The sequence below is a fragment of the Hydra vulgaris genome, chromosome 02, assembly GCF_038396675.1.
Source record: "Hydra vulgaris chromosome 02, alternate assembly HydraT2T_AEP".
In the NCBI taxonomy this organism is placed as follows: domain Eukaryota; kingdom Metazoa; phylum Cnidaria; class Hydrozoa; order Anthoathecata; family Hydridae; genus Hydra; species Hydra vulgaris.
In genome coordinates, this window is record NC_088921.1 from 23,962,501 (window position 1) to 23,987,499 (window position 24,999).

Here is a 24,999-nt window from a genome sequence, read left to right on the forward strand (position 1 = left end):
TTATCATACTAATTTTTTGGGACATGAGGGCGACGGAAATGTGCGCTTCCAAAATGGCCGTAGCTGGATCATTTCCTGATTTCTGTGAATAATTGGCTGCAGGGGACTTGTATTGTTGAAAAACATCCTCTGGGAACGTGGGATCTTTTAGGATCATGCCGTTATCCAGAGTAAGCACGTTGCCGTTTTGTTCTGATAGCTGTATTGCACCGCCGATTTTTAGGCTCCTGATTAGGATAAATTCTCCAATCTGCTCGGTATGTACCTACCTTTTTCATTTCTTAGGGTATGTACCTACCTTTTTCATGACTTCTTCGTCATGTTTAATGGACTCCCAGACAATTACTGATTCTGGCCATTCAGTAGGCACACACCGACGCATGACATAATAACTTGGACTCCTTGTGACATATTGTTCTATCGTTAAAGATCGCCCGGTTAGTTGTCCTTCCTATATTCTCATATTGAAGTGCATATAATCTGCTGTTTTTGTGCGCATCCATGAGAATTCGCCTGAAACTACTGTTCTCCATGCGTTAGGGCCAGCTACTTGCAGCGCTCCATATGGTGAAATTTTGGTGGTCATGGCTGAGAGACATTCTCCTTGTGTTACAGCTACTTTTTTTGAATATATCTCTCTTGACTTTTGGTTAAGGAAGTTTGATTGGCATGTGAGGGTGACCTTTTCGGCATAACAATGATATAAGATTACTGTCGTTGTTTGTGGTCGGTAGGCGTAAACATCTGCCACGAATGTCTTTACAGAATCATTTAAGGAATGCATATTATTCGCACAAGATAATATTGAAGGTAGCTGATAAACTCCGATAGGCTGCACCTTTGTACAATCATAGACTTCACCGATAAATAACCCTGTGGTCAATGTAGGTATTACGAGTAAGCATGAGAGAATAATGGAAATCATTTTATTCCATGATCTGTTTATATTGAAAACTGGAAAGAGTCTATTTCTGGTTTGTTTGTCATCTTGTTGTCTAATCGAAAATACTCTTGTTATTGCGGAAACATGTAGACTTTTTTTTGTCTTCTCTAAATATTTTTGCACTACTTGTTTATCAAAGATGTTTTCTTCTGGTTCCCACGTATTTTGAGTCGAAGGAAAATCCTGTCATTTAACTAGGTATTGCGTTCTACCTTTCCTTTGCCTTTTACCTATTATTTCTTCCATTTTAAATATATCTAAGTCATCAATTTCGTTTTCCGGCAAGCTATGTTGTATTTTATCCGTTTCTTTTTTATTGGTTGGAAATGTTACTTGTTTTTTTTCTTTCTGGTTACTTTCCTCAAAACAAAATTTATTTCCGTTGTAAGTTTTTCTTCCAAACCAAACCATTGTTTGAGGCGAGACACGTGAACTGGAGTTGTAAGTTCTTTATTGTTCATATTTTCTGCCTTGAACGTTACAGGAGACGTTTTTTCGATTAAACGAAATGGACCGTGCCAGAAGCTCGTGAGTTTTTTCACTAAGCCTTTCTTCGTAATCGGTGTATATATCCACACTTTATGCCCTACTTGAAATGGGTACTCTTTAGCCGTTTGATCATAGTGTAACTTCACCTTGGTCTGAGCTTTCTGGATATTTTCTTTGGCAAGGTTACGTGATAATCGTAGGTCGGATATGAGTCGTTGAACAAGTAACTCAGTGTTATCTGTGGGGTCATTTCTCGGCAATAAAGTAGTATCAACCAAAAACAACTATATAGCGGTTTCCTTTTAATGATGGCGGGAATGGTCCCAGGCAATCAGCAGCAATGATATCCCATGGGCCTTCAACGGGAATTGGTAATAAGGGTGCTTTACTAGGAGCTGGATTTCGTTTTTGTTGGGCACACGTTATACAGGACTTGACCCAAGTTTGTATTTCATTGTACATTCCTACCCAAAAGTAGTTGCGCCTAATTTTTCCAAACGCCTTTGTTACTCCAAAGTGGCCTCCGCACGGTTCATTGTGAGCCCAGGTTATCAATTCTGATCTTAAGGACTGCGGTACAACCAACTGGGTGAGATTCCTCGAAACTTTCGATTCATGATGGAATAGCAAACCATTCTCATCTAAGTGGTAACTACCTTCCATTGCTAATACCTTCTTCGCCTCTTTTAAGTCGTCTGGTAGTTCTCTCTTGGTTAGATATGTGACTAGGCGGGCGTAATAGGGATCGTTTGGTTGTTCTTTTACCAAATGGTCAATAGATTTCCCTGGCACTGTCATTGTTGCGACTGTGTTGTAGCTGCGTCTTGACAGCCCATCTGCGTTCCCATGTATTTTTCCTGACCTGTACGCTATTTCAAAGTTATAACTTTGTAGTATCAAACTCCATCTTGCTAAGCGACCCGTCGGATCTTTGATTGACATTAACCATTTTAATGAATTATGATCGGTTACTATTTTAAATTTTTGTCTGTAAACATAAGGTCTACATTTCTGTATCGCAACAACTACAGCTAAAGCCTCGCGTTCGGTTGTGGAATATTTACTTTCAGTGCTTGTGAAATTCCATCCACCATAGAGGATAACCTTTTCAAGGTCTCCTTGATATTGGGATAAGACATACCCTAACGCTTCGCCACTTGCATCTGAGTATATAATGAACGGTTTGCTAAAGTCGGGGAAAACCAAAATGGGTGACGTTGTAAGGGATTGTTTGAGAAGTTCAAAGCTGTTTTGCTGCTCGATCTGCCATTCCAAACCGGCATCCTTTTTTAATAGATTATTTAACGGCAAAGCAATGTTCGAAAATCCTTTAATAAATCTTCTATAGCAACTACACAAACCAATGAATGCTCTAACATCTTTTATATTTTTGGGTACCGGGTAATCTTTTGTTGCTTTGATATTTTCTGGGTCCGGTTTGATACCATCTGCATTAATATTATGTCCTAAAAATTTTACATCGCTTGTACAGAAGCTACATTTCAGTATGTTTAATTTTAACCCTGCTTGTCTTATAGCTTCAATTATCATATTTATATGTTCGAGGTGCTCTTTATACGTTTTTGAGTATATCAAGATATCATCTAAATAGAGCATGCTATTTTTGTATAGATGGTCACAAAGTATGTAATTCATCATTCGTTGAAACGTTGAAGGTGCATTAGACAGACCAAAGGGAAGAACTTTAAACTGATACAATCCTTTGTGCGAGATAAACGCGGTTTTCTCTTTAGATTCGTTGTCGAGCTGTACCTGATAATATCCGCTTAAAAGATCCAATGAAGAAAAATATTTTGCATCATGTAACATGTCGAGACTTTCATCTATTCGGGGGAGTGGATAGGTATCCTTCTTTGTAACATTATTTAGCTTACGATAGTCAATACATACTCTGAAAGTGTCGTCTTTCTTCGGTACCATGACTACCGGACTGGACCAGGGACTGGCACTTGGTTCAATGACATCATTCGCGAGCATCTCCTCAATGTGCTTGTCCAAGGATTTCTTTGAGATTCAGCGAGACGGTAAGCTCTTTGTCTAATCGGCTGAGCATCGCCAGTGTCAATACAGTGTTGTATTACATCAGTCTGCCCAATTTCATGCAGACCTTGACCAAAAACATCTTGGTTATTCTTTAGTAAGGTCAATAGCTGGAGACGTTCTTCAGGACCCAACGCGGCGGCGTTAGTCTTTGCTTCCAACAAATCTATCAACCCGTCAGGCAACCTAGCGCCGTATTCGTCAGAGATTTTGGGGGTAATGGAATAATAACCCCAATTACTTGATTTTTACCAATGGTTACATATTTCGGTGAGGGGTTAACCATATGAAGCTTAACTTGGTTAGACGCACCATGAGTTATGGTTGGAAAAACATGGACACCTTGTTCTTTAAAAAAAATTGTCTCTGGAACGAAAAGACAGTCCTCCTTAGTTTCTAAGGCGTGTGCTATGGTGAGGATAGTTTCACATTTCGGAATTGCTTTCATTTCCTTCTTGGCACATACCGTGGTCATTACAAACTCTCCAGTAGTTTTTTTGGCAAATTTATCATTGATAGGTTTACTGATCATATTTATAACAAATTTACCTTCAAATGTAACCAGATGATTCCCACAGTCTAATCTGACATTAAATTGGCTCATGAAGTCATACCCTAAAATTACTGGATGGGTTAAGTCTTTAGCAATTAGCATTTCATGCTCAAAGATATTACCCCCAATATTAATGGGGCAAAAGGTTTTTCCTAGGACATGAAGTGGCGCTCCATTAGCTGTTCTCAGAGTGCCATAGTAGGGAAGCGGTTTGGCAACTTGATTCTTAATGTTTTCGAAGATGGTTTCGTCCAATATACTACATCTAGCACCTGTGTCCATAAGAATAAGTACTTTAAATTTGAATACTTTACCCCAGATTTTGGAACCAGGGTCCTCTTCCAGATCCGATTCGAGTGTGTTGGTGTGTCGCTGGGGAATTCGGCTATCCAACTGCGGACTGTTTCTTGGTTCATTATTTCAAAATTGTCTAATCGGGGAAGGAGTATTGCGAAATGAAGTCGAGTTTTGTGTATCATGTTTCCAGCGGTTAGGTTGCGGCGATATAGGTTGATAATGATTTTTCCAGGATAATGGGAAGGTTTGGACAGAGCACAACCTTTGGGTGTGTCCTACCTTTAGGCATCGGTTACATATTACTTGCCCATCACTGGTACGTAAGTTGCGTCCAGCTGGACGAAATCTTTCGTGCTGGGCGAGACGGTTATTGTTCCGCCTTAATGAGTCTATTTCTGACTGTAGCTCACCAATACGCTGATTTAAGTTTGGGTGTTTGCGGTAGGTAGAAGCCACAACTGTTTGCTTTGGGGGATAAAGAAGTGCATCTAGCTTGGCTTCCAATCGAGATATAACTGAACCCGATCCGATTGAGTCTTGGAGCTTAGCAAAAGCTACTGTGGCTTGATAATCAGACGGTTGCTTTAATTTAAGAGCGTCCCGCAGGTGGGGTTTTAGTCCTTTAATGAATAGGTTTAACTTTGTCTCGTCATCGATGCCTAACTGCTGACTAAGTTTATCGAGGGTGTTGGTGTAGGAGGTGAGATCGGTATCCTGTGACAAGCTAAACAAATCCATTTTCTGGTTCCATGCAATATTTGCATTATCGTAATGTCGCCGGAATTTCTCTTAGAGTTCGTGGTAATCGTTTCTAGCAAGTGCGGAAAGTGTTTCATAATAAACTAGAGCGCTGCCTTCTAAATAAAGTGGAAACGCTAGTAATTTCCTTTCCTCTGTCCATTGATTGTGCAACGCAATACGCCGAAAGCTGGCTAACCAATCAGTAATATCTTCCACTTCTGTACCCCTGAAAACTTTCGGATGTAGTTCTTGGCTCGGTTTTAATGCCAAACGTTCTAAAATTTGCTCAAGTGACATGCTGTTCTTCACTTCAGGATTCGTTGGAGAACGACTGGTTTCGATTTTAAACGGGTTGGTGTCTGACAGTTTTAAGGAGTCACTCGAATAAGAGGAGGAGTCATTGAGAGAGGTGTGAGAACTATTGTCTGTATCACCGCAATGAGTTGTTTCAGTAAACGGACAAATTTTCCCTGAGCGTAAACGGCTCATAAGTAAACATCAAAGTCAATATAGCTACGGCTCTGTTCGAGTAATCTGGCATGAGTAACAATAATGAGATAAACAAAAGTTAATCTTTACTTACGTAGGTAAATTGATCGGCCCAAGCAGAGATAGAATCTACTTGTATCCGGGCAGTGCCTCCAAATGTTACGTAATAGATTTCACTCGTGATTATGCGTTATAGGTTTACTCCAAAGTGTTTATAAAGTGACTTTATTTAAATAAACAACTACGTCTCGTTTACCCAAATAAAAATAATCAAATATATATATAAATACAATTTATATTATTCTCTTAAATAGTTCGTCTTTTAATTAATTAATCCGTTATTGCTTCACTAACTCTTCTGACTGACCATCTGCTCCAACCCCCGACCTTGTATATCCCCTATATCTATATTCACATACACCGTCATATCTCGTCTTCTTCGCGTTTTTATATCTTCAGCAGACGCTAGACGCAGCTACGGTTAGTAAACAGTTTGGTTGATAAACAAATGTTTATCCAAACGCTATACGCTTCGTTGAACTTCAGTGTTCCGCTTGAGTAGTTTTGTTTGAGACCTTCGTAACATATATGTGTGTGTGTTTATATATATATATATATATATATATATATATATATATATATATATATATATACATATATATATATATATATATATATATATATATACATATATATATATATATATATATATATATATATATATATGTGTATATATATATATATATATATATATATATATATATATATATATATATATATATATATATATATATATATAAATTAGTAAAAAACACTTATCTAACTTTTTTCTTTAACTTTAAGTTTCATCATTGCTGGATCATCAGGAAGAGTTACTAAATCTCAAAAAAATTCAATTTATAGAAAAAATATTTTGCAGGAAGTTATAAATTATTATAACTAAAAATAAAAGTTACAGAAAGTAATTATTAAATAAATTTCTTTGGAATGGGGATAATTTAATTTGGTCATTTGTTTTTATATTTTTTAAAGAGGTATTTATTTTCGTGTCTACATTTAGAAATTAATTCAAATTTTTTATTTAATAAATTTTCCTGATTTAAATGAGTAATTATTTCAAATTTTTCTTGCAAACATAGCATACATTTTTTGGAAATGTTATTATAGGCAGGGGCAGATTTTAGAATAGACTATTGTAAATTAAAGTTTTTCTTTTTTTCTTTTAAATCCCAAATATATTTTGACAGCATAGTCTCTTTTGAATATTTTTTGTGTTTAAACGATTGTTTGTGGTTGGCATAACGTTTTTTCCATTCCCCCTGATTTAAGTCAACATATTGTTTATCAGGATTATTTTGTGAAGAAACAATGCATTACATTTTTCACTTGTAAACTACATTTTTCGAAAGGCATTTTCCATTTAGAGGGCAATCTTTTTTTTGTTTACAATTACAATAATTAGTGTTTTTTTTTTTATATGTTCATTTTTATTAATTAACGCGTAGTTGTGATCTTTTATAATTCTTTCTAAAATTTTTGTACAACTATAACTTACTTTAATGGTATTTTTGTTAAAAATCTTATGTAATTTATTAGAGGGAGGAAAATGTTTGTCTACTAACTTTAGAAAAATTTTACCTATATTTGTTGAAACATTTTTTCTGTACGGAGTTGAACCAAATTATGTTTCTATTTCTATTACGCTTTTTTGCAATTTTCTTTTCAAATTTAAGCTCGAAATTTTAAAAGCCACTTTTTTTAAGGGCATCTTTATAAACACATTTAGAGGAGTTATATTTTCATTAGGAGAAATATTTTCATTAGAAGAGTTTTGGTTTAGCCTATTGTTAATTGAAATTGGAATTTGTTTCGAATTCACATTAATATACAATAATTCGTCATTAGGCTTTTTTTCTTTTTCAAAAGAGACTATGCTGTCAAAATATATTTGGGATTTAAAAGAAAAAAAGAAAAACTTTAATTTACAATAGTCTATTCTAAAATCTGCCCCTGCCTATAATAACATTTCCAAAAAATGTATGCTATGTTTGCAAGAAAAATTTGAAATAACTACTCATTTAAATCAGGAAAATTTATTAAATAAAAAATTTGAATTAATTTCTAAATGTAGACACGAAAATAAATACCACTTAAAAAAATATAAAAACAAATGACCAAATTAAATTATCCCAATTCCAAAGAAATTTATTTAATAATTACTTTCTGTAACTTTTATTTTTAGTTATAATAATTTATAACTTCCTGCAAAATATTTTTTTCTATAAATTGAATTTTTTTGAGATTTAGTAACTCTTCCTGATGATCCAGCAATGATGAAACTTAAAGTTAAAGAAAAAAGTTAGATAAGTGTTTTTTACTAATTTATATATATATATATATATATATATATATATATATATATATATATATATATATATATATATATATATATATATATATATATATATAATATATGTTGGTGTATTCTATAAATAGAGTGCTCAATGTTCTTAAAGAACAGAGCTATAATAAATTAGTAAAAACAATTATCTAATTTTTACTAAAAATTAGATGGTAATTCAGCATCAAATCACCCAAAGTTTAGGAAATTTTGAACCCATAGGTCCTCAAATTTTTTAAAAACTTCTTTGACTGTTGCATCTTAAAAAGAAAAGTTAACACATAAAATTTCAGCTAAAAATGTTGAGTGGTTGACAAGATACTGCAATTTTAATATTGACCTGGTTTCCCAAAATCACCTAATAATGACCTGGTTTCCCAAAAAAAATTTCCCAATATAAATAACATTCTAAAAACATTTTTCTTAAAAAAATAAGAAATAAAAATATCAAAATTATGAAAACAAACATATATAATATTTTTTTGACAATGAATTCAATAAATGTACTTAAAATGCTGATATATAAAAAGAACATGCTTAAAAGTTAATAAAACAACTAGTTTCTATAAACCAACTTTGGGGCCCAATATCTTAAAACACCCCCGTCAATTTCTACTTTTTTTGCTGTTAATATTTTCAGCTGCTTATAATCTTACTAGGCACAAAAAATCTAACTGATTAAAAAACTAATCTAAATTATTTTATAAAACTAAAAAAAATTTATATGATATTATAAAAATAAAATAATATGATAACTTAGTTATTTGATCTTAACAACTGAAAAAAACATCCTGTTTTGTTTTTATATAAAAACTGATTAAGTGTGATATTGATGTGCATTTGTTTAAAAAAAATTTTGACAACTTTTTTGTATTATTTTGTATAAGTTTATAATAACTAGTTTATAAAAAGTTCAGTTTCAAAAGAACAGCATTTATTATTTTATTGGATAAAATAGCATTTATTGGTAAAATTTTATTTAAATTTTAACAAATTATCAATTTGATATATATATATATATATATATATATATATATATATATATATATATATATATATATATATATATATATATATATATATATATATATATATATATATATATATATATATATATATATATATATATATATATATGTGGAGTGTATATATATATATATAAATATATCTATAAATAAAATTAACAATATCTATCAGAGTAAAACATACAACAGAAGGATTCTTAAAAGGTTTGAATTATTTCTATATTAAAAGTTTGTTTTTTTTTAACTGAAAATTAAGTAGGAAAGAAGAATTCTCTTTTTTTTTAGGAAATACATTCATACTAAGTAATTTATTATAAGATGTGTTCTATTGGCTTGATGATATCAGATGTATGCTAAGGCCAACAAGATTTGAAACTTTAGGCAATGAAGAAAAAATAACTATATCATGTAAAAAACATTGTTGGGTGTTCCAATAATAGCTTTGTATTTCATCTTGGAATACAAAAGCATAATTTTCAGCAAAGTTGCCAATAATGATAATGTTTGATTGATCCATATTTTGTTTTAGTTGGTTAAAGTACTATGATTGAGTGAGCAACAAAAAAATGAACTTGTAGCTTTTCAAAGCAAGATACTAATAGTTCAACAAACATTGGAACATCTGCTGTTAAACTCAATAGTTTTTGTTGCGGCAAAGTTATTTTATACTTCTAATATTGACCAACTTGGGGGCGCCAGTGTTAGAAGTTGAACAATAGTCCTTTTGTCAGAACATAAAACTTTTTTTATCAAGCTCATAATTTCATCAAAGTTTTCAGCCTTCTTTTTCATGTTATGTTTCATAACACAGTTTATGTTATGTTTCATAACACAGTTTTGAGGAAACATTGAATTGACTTTCAGTTCTTCTATTAATGTTACTTATCATTTCGTTGATGCGCGCAACTTTTCGTTTTCCTTCTGAGAGTATATGTTTTGATGACTTTAAATGAGATTTTAGAGAAGATATATTAAAATTTTTGAGTTCTTCATTGATCTCCTGTCTTTTTGATTTGAATGATGATATTAGAAAATCCTCATCTTGTTCACCCTGACTTTGTTTCTCTTCTTTAAGATCTGCTTTTCTGGCAATCTTTTGCTTTGCAAAGTTTCTTCCGAGGAGCAATATTTAAACTACTTCTCATCATGACTTGTGATTTATCATAACTACTCTAAGATTTTCTAAAAGTAATTTATCGTAACTACTTTGAGATTTTCTAAAGTAATTGAATTATATAAAGCTTATCTGCACAATTGTTTAAAACTTTGTTTATGTTTTGAAAAACACAAATTAAAAAAGTATATATAGTAAAATATTTAAATTCTACATCTACTTTCTTGCGATTTTTTTTTGTTTCTTTATTGAATGGATCACAACATGCTTTCTGCCATATAGGATACATTTTCAAATATTTTGTAGTATGTCTTTCACATAATATTGTTAAGTTTGATAGTTCGATGTTACATCCATTAGTGATATACTATAAAAATGATAAAGGTGTACTGAAACATATTTCTTACTGTTTGATATCAGGCGACATTACAAATGATGTAACTTATGTGTACAAAATATTCCAACTAATCATACCAATATTAAAAATAAAATTTTCCAATCTGTCCAAATTACATTTATTCACTGATGGTTGCACAGGACAGTACAAAAATTGTAAAAGCTTTTGCAATCTATCTAACTAGAGAGCAAATTTGCCCCTAAAATTGAATGGAACTTTTTTGCCACATCCCACGGAAAGTCACCATGCGATGGTAATCTTGAAAAAGTAACACATTTTTGAAATTAAAGATGTGTTACTTTTTCAAGATTACCATCCCTATGTTTCAGTTGTTTTTCCAGTTAGATTTTTTGTGCCAAGTAAGATTATAAGCAGCTGAAAATATTTAAAAAAAAAAAAAATTTAATGGGGGTGTTTTGAGATATTGTGCCCCAAAGTTGGTTTATAGAAACAAGTTGTTATATTAACTTTTAAGCATGTTCCTTTTATATTTTTAAGCATGTTCATTTTATATTTTTATGTATATGTATGTATGTATGTTCCTTTTATATTTCAGTAGTAAAACTATGGTACTGAAACATTCAACACTTACTTCGACAACCATTGGTATGTGTGTGTATATGTATGTATATATGTATGTATATGTACGTATGTAAGTATGTATGTTGATTTATAATTCAAGCAGCTGTTAGTATGATGTTTAATTAATAGGTAGATAATATTTCTGTTGCCAGTGTTAAGTTCATCAGTGATCATCTGCCTATTAGTGTAGGTTACATAAGATGGAACAATCTACTGATACTTGTTATAGTTGCTATTTGAATAATACCTACTGGAAAATCATTTTATTAAAAGACTGCCTTTAAGGTAAACATCTAATGGCAAATAGTAATATTCTTTAACAATAAACACACTTTTTTGACAAGATTCTGTTTATGATTATGTCAAAATGTTTATTTCCATTCAAATTTTAAACAAAAAAGTATAAACACAAAGTGAATTTACACTAGTGGTCAACAAAAATAGTAAAACAAATGTGATGTGATAATTATTTACAATCTTGATGGTAACACTATTTACCATAATAATTATCTATACAAATTTAAATTACATTAATGGCCTATTCAAAATCATCAGCTTGCTCATCCTCTTCTGGAGACATTTCTATAGGTTGGAGGGAAGTGTAAAAAGTTACACTCTCTGGAAGATGGACATGCGACAAAAGTGACATAATATCATTAAATTTTGCTTTTTTTATTGGAAGAAAACCGTTGAATGCCAAAGGGCAATCTTTAATTGCCGATTTTAAGGTGCTCAGTGATTTTCCCCTTTTTAATAAATTTAAAGTGGAAGTGAGGGGGCCAGTCATTGAGCGTCTGCCTACAGGGTTCTTCAGCCTTTCAAATAAAATCCCTCTGAGACTGGCAATACCCTCTGGCGCTTTAATTACTTTATCCAGGCTAGATTTAAACTCTTTAACCCTTACAACAGGTCTACTGTCCCTTTCCAAATTGTCAGTAAATGGATGTTCGACAATTTTCCATGAACTATTAATGCTTGATTTGGCAATAAGATTTACCAGGCCAGAAGGCTTATGAAACTTATCTGTTTTTAATTTTTTTTTTCAATCCTGCCAAAGTCTGTCACATGGCATTCTGCTGTGACCAGGAATAGTGTACTTAACAACAACTTCACTGAGTTTAGTATTATATAAATTTTGCAAAAAATCAACAATGTATCGGTTCTTGTTTTGTGAAAAACAATTATCTGTGAAAATGACCAGCTTCCTTATCGACTCTGGCAATTCATCTATATAGTGTTCCAGACATGAAAGAACCTCATTGGGTCCTTTGTGAGCAAAGTTTTTGGCATAAATGTACATCGAAGCATTTCCAGAGCAAACATGAATGCCAAGGTTATACACAGCCAGCTGTCTTTTGTAGTATTCCTGACCAATCCCAGTAACAGGTAGAAGCAGGTTCTTTTGAAAATCCATAGCTATGACTTGAGTTTCATCAGTAGAAAGAGCAAGATGCTAGTCCTCTCTTATCTGCTCGTAGAAGGCATCCCCTTTTCTTTTGTGAACTCCATGTTCAGTTCTCAGTTTTAACACCAAATTATTATTTATGTTGACAATGGCAGATTTAATATCAGCATTAAACTTTTCACATGTGTCACACACATCTGTGCGTGGAAACCCAAAACTAATATTAAATTCATAGTTGAAAATATCTCTGTAGATCCATTCTTTGGCGATAGTTTTCATGTCTGGGTGTTGTTCCAAAAACAACCTAAACATCTCAGAAATGTTAAGGTCAGAGGTTAGGTAGATCCTTTTTCTATTGTCTGCTCGAGAATAGTGGCTTTCTCTTGCAGGAAATGAAGAAATATGTTGACGGATTGCTTGGCGAATCTCATCATTAAGTTTTTTGTGATGGCCATGCTTTTCTCTTAAGTCTTGTAGGGGTTCTTCAAAGTCAAGGACTTTTTTTTTCAGGCGTGATTTCTTAATACTGTGCAGAGCACAAAAAGCATTTTTGCACACAGGTATAGGAGAGCCAGTTTTTTTATTGTGTAGCTGTAGCTGCTACGGAATGTTTTGATGACTGCCTGACTCTGTTTTCGCCTAATAGTGTTTTCTTCTTTTACAGAAATGCAACCCCTTAAATAAATGTTTTGTTTCTCATGTTCGGCAAGCTCATTAAATTCTTTTAAAATATTACTCTTTTCTCCATCGTTAAACTTCTCTAGGTATTTGCACCTGCAGTCCAAATAGTGCTGGCTCCTTTCATCAACATCCTTTCCCACGTGGTTTTTGTGCGCATCGCCTGCAAATATAAAGTTTACATTTTACATTAGGCTACAACATAAAATGAGTGAGGTGAAGAGGGCGTAATACTAATAGTATAGATAGGCTAATACTAAATCTAGTAACTAGATCTATAAACTATAAATTAAAAAAAAATCAAATTAAGATAGGGCCTACTATTTAAAAATAGAACTGAGAACTGTTTAATTCAATAGAAATAAATAACTAAGGCTAATATACGTATAATTTAAAACAGACTAGATCTAGATTTTACATAATATTAATAATAAAGTCCTCAAATCGCCGAAATTCTGCAGTGATAACAGTACTGTGTACAGTCTGTACAGCATGGAAGCCGAAATTATAGCATCATACCTCATGGCATGATTTAAAGTAAAGTGATTTTTTTTTAAAATATAAGTTAGTATACATAGCTATCTTTAATTTCATTATTTTGATTACTCAATAAACAACATACCTGAAGCTTTGGCACGCTTTAATGCAGTCTTTGACCATTTATTTGGTGTAAATTTTCTTTTTTTCCCAGTTTTGTTTTCACTTTTCTCAACTACGGTGTCAGCCATTGTTGTTGAAAGTAACAGGAAGGGTGTGATTCTTTGGTGCATTCTTATTGGCTGGCAGTAATTTTGTGATTGGTTGGTAACAGTTAAGAACTTTTTTCCCTAAAGATCAGCACTTAAGAACTTTTTCTTCAAAATTTTACCAAAACAGCTGATGTATAGTATTCGATTTAAGCTACTTCGGTACTTTTTCCATGGCCCAAATTCACAGGGATGGTTTAGGGGAGGTAATCAAATAATATACCGGTCTTAACTTATTTTTGAAAAAATGTAACTTAAGTACTTTTTCCACTGAGCCCTTCATATGTAAAAATGTTAGAATTTAGGTTGTCGTTTTTTATACATTTATATAATTTTATTTTCCCACCCATTGTAGTTTTTGACTTTTGATATTGTAGTGGTTTCATTTACTGTTTTCGTTGTTGCTGCTATACTTTATTTAGAACCTGTTTTTTTGATTGGTTAGCAACATTCTATCTAGGTTTTTATGACAGCATTAAACTTTGTATGGTTTTGCTGTTTTTATAACTTTATATATACTTCTATATCTTATTGGCATGGGTTTACTTATCCAACAAGTACCAATTTTAGCAACTTGTTGTATTTATAATAATTTTATTTCTAACAGCATTTATTACATTGGTAGTGAAGTTGAGTATTTTGTAGTTTTCTATTATATAATAATTTTCATTAATTTATATTATGGTTTACATTTTAGTCTTTTGTTTTTTTTGTCATTTTTGTTAAACTTTTCAACAAATAGACAAAGCAACTTGATTAAGATTTTTTTTAAGAAGCCATTTCATGTAAAACCTTATTAACAGCAGCCTATTTTTCATTTTTTGTTGTTGTCATTAGATCCAAATAGAATAGATTGTTAACATACAGCCAAACTGACACAGGACTTCTGCCGTGACGAATTTCCCAATTTCATTAACACTAATAAACAAGCTCCAAACAGTTCTGACCTTAAAACACTAAACTACAGTATCAGAGTAATTTTAAATACCAAGGCCTGTGCTTCACTAGAGTGTTGAGGCTATGCAAACTGTTTTTTGTCAGGCTCAAAACCTCATAAAAAATATAGAAGAATGGTAGAAGCTTTGAGCATATTTGATTTTAATGTTGCTCTCTAACTTAAAACTTACTAAAAAATATGTGAATAAAACTGTTTTTAATAAATCTATACAATAAAATATTTGTTATGAAAATTTATTTGTCACCTTGTACACACACATATATCGATATATCTTCTTGGGCAGAACCAACAAGTGAGGTACTTGTCATGATATTAAAATAAATAGGTGAGGCTATTTGAAGCTATTGATTTTGGGTTACAAGCAGAACAAATTTTCTGCTTGTAACTAAAAATCATTTTTGTCAGGAAAAAAAGCAAGAACATTTTAACATTCAACTGTCATAAATTATAATGTTATAATTCATGAAACAACATTAATGTAATATTACAAGGTTGTTATATATTCACGCAAACTAAGTATAAAATTAAATGCAGATTATAAAGATAAAAATTAAGTTAAATGATTTCATTCTGTCACTCAGTGTTTAAGTTAATTTATAGTTTTGTGAATCTAAATTACTAGCAGCACTGTATACCGATAAGAAATCTATTATGCATTATATATAAATGAAGCACTTATAAATACTGGTAAGAAATAAACATTTATAAATCTAACTAAAAAGTTTTTATAAATCTAACTACAAAAAATAAAACAAAAAAAATTATATAAAAATATATATTATATAAACTTAATAAATGAGAAGATGGGAAAAATCTATTTGGTTTTAAATACCTAAATTTTTAAGTGCTTCATGAACTGTTGATAAATTTTTCACATGAAGAATGTAGTCAAGTGCAGATTTAGTTCGATTACACAATTTCATAGCTTCAGTTGAATTGTTTGTAGCTATATTGATTCGTACAGCAACTTCTTTTAATCTACTATCGTTAATGCGAGAACGAATTCGATAACCACGCCAACGTGACTGTAAAGTTCGAAAGGATTAAAAATGGTTAGAATAAAAAACTTAGAAATGAGAATGCTTCTTAATTAGAACATCAGAATGCACCTTAGTTAGAACATAAGAATGTCCCTTAATTAAAACATAAGAATGCATCTTAATTAGAACATGAGAATGCACCTCAATTAGAACATAAGAATGCATCACACTAAGAGACAAACCTGTATAATAAGAGCAGATAACTCTTTTTTAGAATGTTCTTTTTCAAATTTATTGTTTAATTTTTTTCGCATCCACCTTTGAATTTTGAGCAATGAAAGACACAATAAAGAAGCTTGTATAAAATTTAGTAAGATCAATTGTCGTTTTTTTTGATGTTTCTAAAACAAATTTATATCTTCCATAAAAACCTCAAATTTTCTTTAGCTATTATAATAAAACAATTTAAATACATAACAAAATAACTAAAAACTACCTGTTTGCATAATGAATACCAGTTTTCAATTTTATTTGCAGCTTGCTTCATAATGAGTAACTTTTTGGAAGCTAATTTCTTGCGAAACACACATTGCAAAAGTATTACAGATGATTTTAGTCTTAAATATTTTTGTTTTTCATTTTTAGAAACACAATAGTTTCTATATGATTTTTGTATTACTAGTGCTGCGTTGTCTACTTTTTGGTATTCTTTTATTTTTTTAATTGTTTTTGAACGGATATACCATGCCTCAATCCTTCTAACTGCATTAGTTTTCTTTTTTATAGCAAACTTTCGCCATGTTTTCTGAATACAAAGTACAGAATTCTTTATTTTGCAATACTTTTTTTGCATGACTATCATTTTCATGAAAGAAGTTATTTTTAATGAAGCATTTGTGCGAACTTGACAATAGTTATAGCAAATTTGAACAATATTTAAAACTTCCTCACAACAAATAGAAAATTTTTTAGTATGGTTATAACTTTTCCAAACTTTCTGAATTAAACATACAGATTTATGCAGCTTTGAATAATGTTTAAAAGCTAACCACTTTCGAATGTGACTTTGTAGAACTATAGTAGAATTTCGAATTCTAAGATAATTTTTTCTTTCGATTCTGCATAGTGCATTTTTCCTGTATGTTCTTTGAAGATAAATAACTGCTTTATTTTTCTTGTTTAAATGCTTTAGTTTTTTTAGATGCTGAACAGCAAGAAATGATTTAAAAGCACATTGAATTTTTAGTGCAGCATAAAACTTGCGATGCGCAATATGCTGACGAACAAAAGATTGAATAGTTAAAATAGATGATTTGATTTTTAAGTAACGTTTTCTTATCAAAACTGATCTTATTTTATTTTGACAAAATTTAACAGTAGATAGAAAATTTAAATATTTTCTACGTTGAGCTACCATTAAGAAGAAAGATTGCAAAATAACAATGCTTTTCTTTTTTCTTTGAAATTGTTTTCTTGCAATATGTCCCCTATAAACAGCTTGAATAGTTATGATTGCACCACGGCAAAGATGATAATATAAATATATTGGATATCCAACAGCAAAAGCTCTGTAATATAGCTGAATAGTGATCGCTGCATGCTTCATCTTTAAAAAACGATTGCGTGCTAAAACTGAACGATACCAGCTTTGTAACTTTATAGCTGATTCAATTAATTTTAAATATATGGAACGTTGTCGATGCATATGATACCAACCTTTGATGACTGAAACTGCCCTTAGCTTTCTTAAATATTCTTGTCTTAATAAATACATTCGAAAACAAGATTGCATTATGACTGCAGCATAATGTTGATGTAAATTTTCTCTCTTTTTGCGCCACCATCTTTGTATAGTAACACAGTTTTCTAAAATTAATTCTCTCTTAACAATTCTAACTTTCCAACTTCGGTAATAAAATTGAATCATTTTGGCTGATTTTAACTGAAGTTGCAATTTTTTATATTTACTTTGAGTGGTAAACATTCGTACAAAAGCCTGTATTTTAATTGCTGCATTTCTTTTATTTATATAAGTTTTCTTTATAACAAACATTCGGTAAATAGATTGTATTTTGATGGCAGAAGATGTTTGTCTTTTTAAAACAATCTGCAAACAGCACATTCTCCACCAAGATTGCAATTTCTTCACTGCTTTTTGCAATTTTTTATAGTTACTTCTAAATATAAGCATTCTTGCAAATGCTTGAATTTTTATTACTGCAACTCTTAAACTTTTATATTTCACAATGCAGCAATGCATTCTGTAATTTGTTTGAATTTTAACAACCGCAGATTTAAAACATACATACTTTGAATAACAGTAGTGGCTTCTGAATGTAGATTGAATAATAATTGCAGACTTTTTTAGCAATTTAAAATGCTTTCTTTTTAAATGCATTCGGTATGTAGACTGTAATAGAGTACATGCATTTGTAAGTCTTTTAAAATGCTGTCTAAGGCAATAACCTCGTAACCAAGCTTTGATTTTGTTTATAGCTGTAACTTGTTGATTAAAAAGCTTTTTTTGTAAAAACATTCGCACAAAAGATTGCAATTGAATAGCAGCAATTCTTTGCTGAAGAAATTTCTTTTTTTGAATCAACCCTCTAAAGTATGCTTGCAATACTACAGCTGCTTGCTTTTGTCTAAGAAATTTCTTTTTTTGAATCAACCCTCTAAAGCATGTTTGCAATACTACAGCTGCTTGCTTTTGTCTAAGAAATTTCTTTTTTTGAATCAATCCTCTAAAGTATGCTTGCAATACTACAGCTGCTTGCTTTTGTTGAAGAAATTTCTTTTTTTGAATCAACCCTCTAAAGCATGTTTGCAATACCACAGCTGCTTGCTTTTGTCTAAGAAATTTCTTTTTTTGAATCAACCCTTTAAAGCATGTTTGCAATACTACAGCTGCTTGCTTTTGTCTAAGAAATTTCTTTTTTTGAATCAACCCTCTAAAGTATGCTTGCAATACTACAGCTGCTTGCTTTTGTCTAAGAAATTTCTTTTTTTGAATCAATCCTCTAAAGTATGCTTGCAATACTACAGCTGCTTGCTTTTGTTGAAGAAATTTCTTTTTTTGAATCAATCCTCTAAAGTATGCTTGCAATACTACAGCTGCTTGCTTTTGTTGAAGAAATTTCTTTTTTTGAATCAACCCTCTAAAGCATGTTTGCAATACTACAGCTGCTTGCTTTTGTCTAAGAAATTTCTTTTTTTGAATCAATCCTCTAAAGTATGCTTGCAATACTACAGCTGCTTGCTTTTGTTGAAGAAATTTATTTTTTTGAATCAATCCTCTAAAGTATGCTTGCAATACTACAGTTGCTTGCTTTTGTCTAAGAAATTTCTTTTTTTGAATCAACCCTCTAAAGCATGTTTGCAATACTACAGCTGCTTGCTTTTGTCTAAGAAATTTCTTTTTTTGAATCAATCCTCTAAAGTATGCTTGCAATACTACAGCTGCTTGCTTTTGTCTAAGAAATTTCTTTTTTTGAATCAATCCTCTAAAGTATGCTTGCAATACTACAGCTGCTTGCTTTTGTTGAAGAAATTTCTTTTTTTGAATCAACCCTCTAAAGCATGTTTGCAATACCACAGCTGCTTGCTTTTGTCTAAGAAATTTCTTTTTTTGAATCAATCCTCTAAAGCATGTTTGCAATACTACAGCTGCTTGCTTTTGCTGAAGAAATTTCTTTTTTTGAATCAACCCTTTAAAGCATGTTTGCAATACTACAGCTGATTGCTTTTGTTGAAGAAATTTCTTTCTATGCATTGTTCCTCTAAATATTTTTTGTATTACTACAGCTGCTTGCTTTTGCTGAAGAAATTTCTTTTTTTGAATCAACCCTCTAAAGTATGCTTGCAATACTACAGCTGCTTGCTTTTGTTGAAGAAATTTCTTTTTTTGAACCAATCCTCTAAAGCATGTTTGCAATACTACAGCTGATTGCTTTTGTTGAAGAAATTTCTTTCTATGCATTGTTCCTCTAAATATTTTTTGTATTACTACAGCTGCTTGCTTTTGCTGAAGAAATTTCTTTTTTTGAATCAACCCTCTAAAGTATGCTTGCAATACTACAGCTGCTTGCTTTTGTTGAAGAAATTTCTTTTTTTGAACCAATCCTCTAAAGCATGTTTGCAATACTACAGCTGCTTGCTTTTGTTGAAGAAATTTCTTTCTATGCATTGTTCCTCTAAATATTTTTTGTATTAATATAGCTGCCTTTTTTTGCTTCTTATAAATTATGTGCTTTCTATAAACAGTCTGAATTTTGACAGATGATAGCTTTTTTCTTATGAAATCTTTCCTCACAACAGACATTCTGTAACCAGACTGAATTAAAATAATAGCTACTCGCTGTCTAATATACTTTTGTCTTGCAACAAACATTTTTATATATGACTGGGTTTTAATAATATTCTTTTTTGATAAAGCATAATAATGTCTTTCTCTGTAACCTCTAAAAAAAGATTGAATCATTATTGAACTTTGTCTTAATTTCAGATATGAATCTCTCTGTCTTTTCATTCTGCATTTTGATTGAACTTCAACAACTGTACATTGCAACAGTAAATATCTCTTTCTTTGCAAAAACATTCGAAAATAAGACTGTAAAACTATACAATGTTTTTTTTGAACATTAAATCTAGTCTTGCAAATAAACATCCGAAAGAATGACTGAATTTTTAGAACTGAATTCTTTAATATATTATAATTTTTACGAGCATTGTATAATCTATAACAAGACTGAATTTGTATCGCAGATTTAATCTTTAACAGAAAGATTTTTTTTATAAGTAACATTCGGAAGAATGACTGGATGGTAATAGCAGCATTACGATGTTCAAAAAACAGTTGTTGACATATATATCTTCTTGCTAAAGCTTGAATTTTAATGATAGCATTCTTTTGTTTTTTAAACAACATCTTTGATATACACATTCTTATAAATGACTGAATTTTAATTATAGAAGCAATTTTATGCTGATATGCACGTCGACACATAAAAACTCTGATAAAGCGTTGCATAACTTGAATTGCATGTTTCTTTTTAGTAAATTTCTTTAAACAAATAAACATTTTCAGTGTTGCTTGAATTTTAATGGCTGCTTTTCTTCTTTTATATCTCAAATAGACAAGATAATGTCTAGTATTTCTCTGTATACAAACAACAGCACTGAGGCACAATAAATACTTTTTACGACACAAAAACATTCTAAACAAGCTTTGTATTGTTAGAACAGCTTTTTTTTTCAGGGAAAACTCCTTCATTGCTAAAAACATCCTGACTTGCTTTTGCAATAGTATAACAGAATGTTTTTTTCTACAATACTCTCTATGTGCAAGCTTTTTGGCACAATACGCACGCCATACTTCTTGCAATAGAATACAAGCATTTTTTCTATTTATAAAACTTTTTTGAATTGACCAACACCTGAAACATGATTGTATTAAAACAACTGAATGGATAATGTTTTTTAACTTTGCTTTTTCATGCCTCATCAAAAGAATAGCTTTATATTTGCATTCAATTATATAAACACTATGTTTTAAGGATAAAAATTTTCTCCGTTCGTATCTTCCTTGCTGAAAAGATAACCAGGCATTTTCAATAATGACAACTGATTGTTTAATATTTAAGAACTTTCTACGAGCAAGTGTCATCTTTATCCATGATTGAATGAGAATAGAAGCAGATTTCATTTGCAAGTATTTATATCGTAAAACTCGGGAATGCAAAGTTTGCCTCCAGTGCTGTTGAATTATCAAAATAGATTTTCGGATAGTAAAATATTCTCTTCGAGCAAATCTTCTTTTAATGCAGGAAATATAAAAACTCTCAATTATTCTAACAGCCTGCTTTTGTCTTAAAAACTTCTTTCTTTGAATTAAACCTCTAGCCAGTTGCTGGACAATAATAGTTGATGATTTAAGACATTTATATTGCTTTTTGCAAACAAATCCTTTATAGTGGGATTGAATAATAGAAGCAGCTCTGTTACATAACTCAAAATACTTGGATAACTTTCTACTTATATGAATGCGAAATGCTCTTTGAATAACAATTGATGAGGCTCTTTGTTGCAAAAACTGATACCTAAAAACACAGTAAGATTTATTAATTATTGATAATGGTATTATTTTTAGCTTATAGTAGAGTATACGCTATTATAATATTTTTGTTTTTACTGGAAAATAATAAAATGAAAGTAATTAAATTCCTTTAACTACAGACAACAAATAAAAAATAAATCTCAAGTCTATTGGAGTAATTTAAGTCTAATTAATTCTAAGTAATTCTCAAATCGAATTAAATGACTCCATAAAAAAAACCTTAATTAAAGTCTATTCTCTAGTAGACATAAATAACCCTATAAAAATACTTTATTGAACATTTTTTTTACAAAATATCAAACTACCAACAAAATTATAACTTATATTGTTATTAAAACCAATTTTATAACAATATAAGAATGCCATAACCTAGTTGCCAAAGTAAAATATTCAACTGTGTTTACAGCTATTAAACAAATAATGTAAAAAAGTATTTTGTATCCATTGGGAATAAATAGGCTATTTTTTGCAATGTTTGCTTTCTTGTTTTTTTTTGAAGAGGTCAAAATTCTATTTGTTTTATTGTAGTTTATTAATACATATAGATATATGAATGTGTGTGTTTATATATATATATATATATATATATATATATATATATATATATATATATATATATATATATATATATATATATTAATAAGAAAACATCAAACAATACCAATTCTCTTGATACAAATAATAATTTATTTTGAGAAATTTTCACTGGGTTATGGACACCAGCATATATAGCATATAACCCAGTGAAAATTTCTCAAAATAAACTATTATTTGTATTAAGAGAATCTGTATTGTTTGATGTTTTGTTATTAATACACACACACACACACACACACACACACACACACACACACACACACACACACACACACACACACACACACACACACACACACACACACACACACATATATATATATACATATATAAACACACACATTCATATATCTATATGTATTAATAAAATACAATAAAATAAATTTAATTTTGACCTCTTCAAAAAAAACAGAATTCGTATTGTTTGATGTTTTCTTATTAATATAACATAATCAAATCATATAAATATATATATATATATATATATATATATATATATATATATATATATATATATATATATATATATATAAACATATACATAAAAAATAACAAGGATCAACAGATTGTTTTTTCTTTTTGTTTTTTTTGTTTTGACATTTGGGTTTTTAGATTGATAAAAACTTAATTCAAGATAATCATTAGCCAATATCATAGAGCAAATATAGACACCCTGACCCCTAAAATTTGTAACTTTTAGTTCATTCCGGTCCCAGCCGGAAAGGCAATATTTCAGACCGGAATGCTGGAATTTATTTTTTACCTTTTCTAAGACATGTGATGCAGACTGTAAATTTAATCACAAAATCATTATCCTAAAGAGCAATGAAGAACTATAGGTAAACCTAGATAAGAAAAAACAAATTTCTAAACAAACACAATGTAATTTTATTTGTAATAATCAATTAAGTAAGGATTTCTGGAATAATAGGAACATAGTGGTTGAAAAAGAGTTGCTGTCCAGTTTTAGGCAACAAAAAGCTATTTTGTTGCCCAAAACTAGAGAGCAACTTTTTTTTGTCAAAAATGTTACCTGCCTCTGAGAATAGTCTCATTTTAAATGTTACTTAAATTTTAAATAGTTAAAAAATATAGGATGCCAATTACAGAAAATATTTCAATTTTAACCTAAATAGTAAAATAGAAAATAAAGAAATAATTTTAATAAACAAATATTATGCAGGTTAAAACTTTCGATACATTAAATTATAAAAACAACAAATTATAATTAAAAAAAATAAGAATCAAATTAATGAATTGGGTTGTAAATATATTATAGGTTATAAATATATATTTTATAGCAATGATTCTGAGGTGCAGGCTTTTACTTTAATCTTGAAGGTAAAAAATAACGTAAATATAATTGTTGTTCCGGCCGGAAATCCAATCGGAATTTTATTGACAACTCTGGCAAACCCAGTTCTGGCCAGAATTTAAAATTTCCATTCCAGTACACCCCTAGGAACAAGCTTCTCAAACATAGACCTGGAACTAACCAGATGTTAAGTCTAAGAATTAATTTAAATGATCTAAACAAAGTCTGTTAAAAAGTTTTTAAATTATGCATAATTAAGTTTTAAGAAGACCTTTTCAAATTTTAGTTTTTAACAAGGTATTTTTAACAAGGTATTTTTAGCAAGGTATTTAATGTTTTATTTTAACTTGCATTTAATTGTTACTTTATCATGTTTTTACAAATTTTAGAATGTTAACTAAATAAACTAAATTTATTAGCCTTATATTATTAGATATATATATATTCAAGTTGGTGTAAAAGATATCAAATTTTTTTGCAGAACCATAGCATCAGTATCCCTTAAAGGTATTATGCAATTGCAAGTTGCAATTAATCTGAATAATAATGGAACAAAATTATTTTTGTTTGGTTGAGCGAGATTATCATAGTGAAAGGCACACCTTTTTTGTTCAGTTGATAACTATAAAAGTTAAAAATTATCTTAAAAAGACTTTAGTGTAAGCGCTAATGGATTCTAGATGAGGGATTTTGAAGGTATGTGTTAGTGTCTTCCGTGTTTATGAAAGAGGGACACAAGCTTTCAAAAATTGTGTTCAAATAGTTCAATCTTTGTTCATTTTCAACAATGTAAAAAAAACTATTACCAAGGTTTAATTGGTTTAATCTTGGATTTATTATAAGTGTATATATTCTTATAATAAATCCAAGATTAAACCAATTAATATATTATATATACTATATTATATTATAAAATATTATATTATAAGAATATATTATTCTAACTTATTTGTTTTTTAGTATGGAATTCTGCAACAGTTTTACAACATGCAACTAATACTATCTGCTAATGCAAACATTAAAACTCAACATCCTCCACCAGAACTTTTTTAATGGGTGGTGTACATGTATTTACTTTTAGAAATTTGGAGAGATTTACTTTTATAAAATTGG

The 24,999-nt window shown here is 30.3% G+C and overlaps 1 protein-coding gene across 1 annotated transcript in view; it reads right to left on the reverse strand.

Annotated features, from left to right (window-relative positions):
* The window catches only part of LOC100214999 (abnormal spindle-like microcephaly-associated protein homolog), a 106,177-nt gene that overhangs the window by 24,721 nt on the left and 56,457 nt on the right, over positions 1–24,999 (reverse strand). The window contains exons 22-24 of the mRNA XM_065790353.1: positions 16,356–21,957; positions 16,102–16,260; positions 15,712–15,904 (exon numbers count right to left, since the gene is read on the reverse strand). Coding sequence (XP_065646425.1) covers positions 15,712–15,904; positions 16,102–16,260; positions 16,356–21,957 — 5,954 coding nt within the window. The remainder of the gene's footprint in view (positions 1–15,711; positions 15,905–16,101; positions 16,261–16,355; positions 21,958–24,999) is intronic.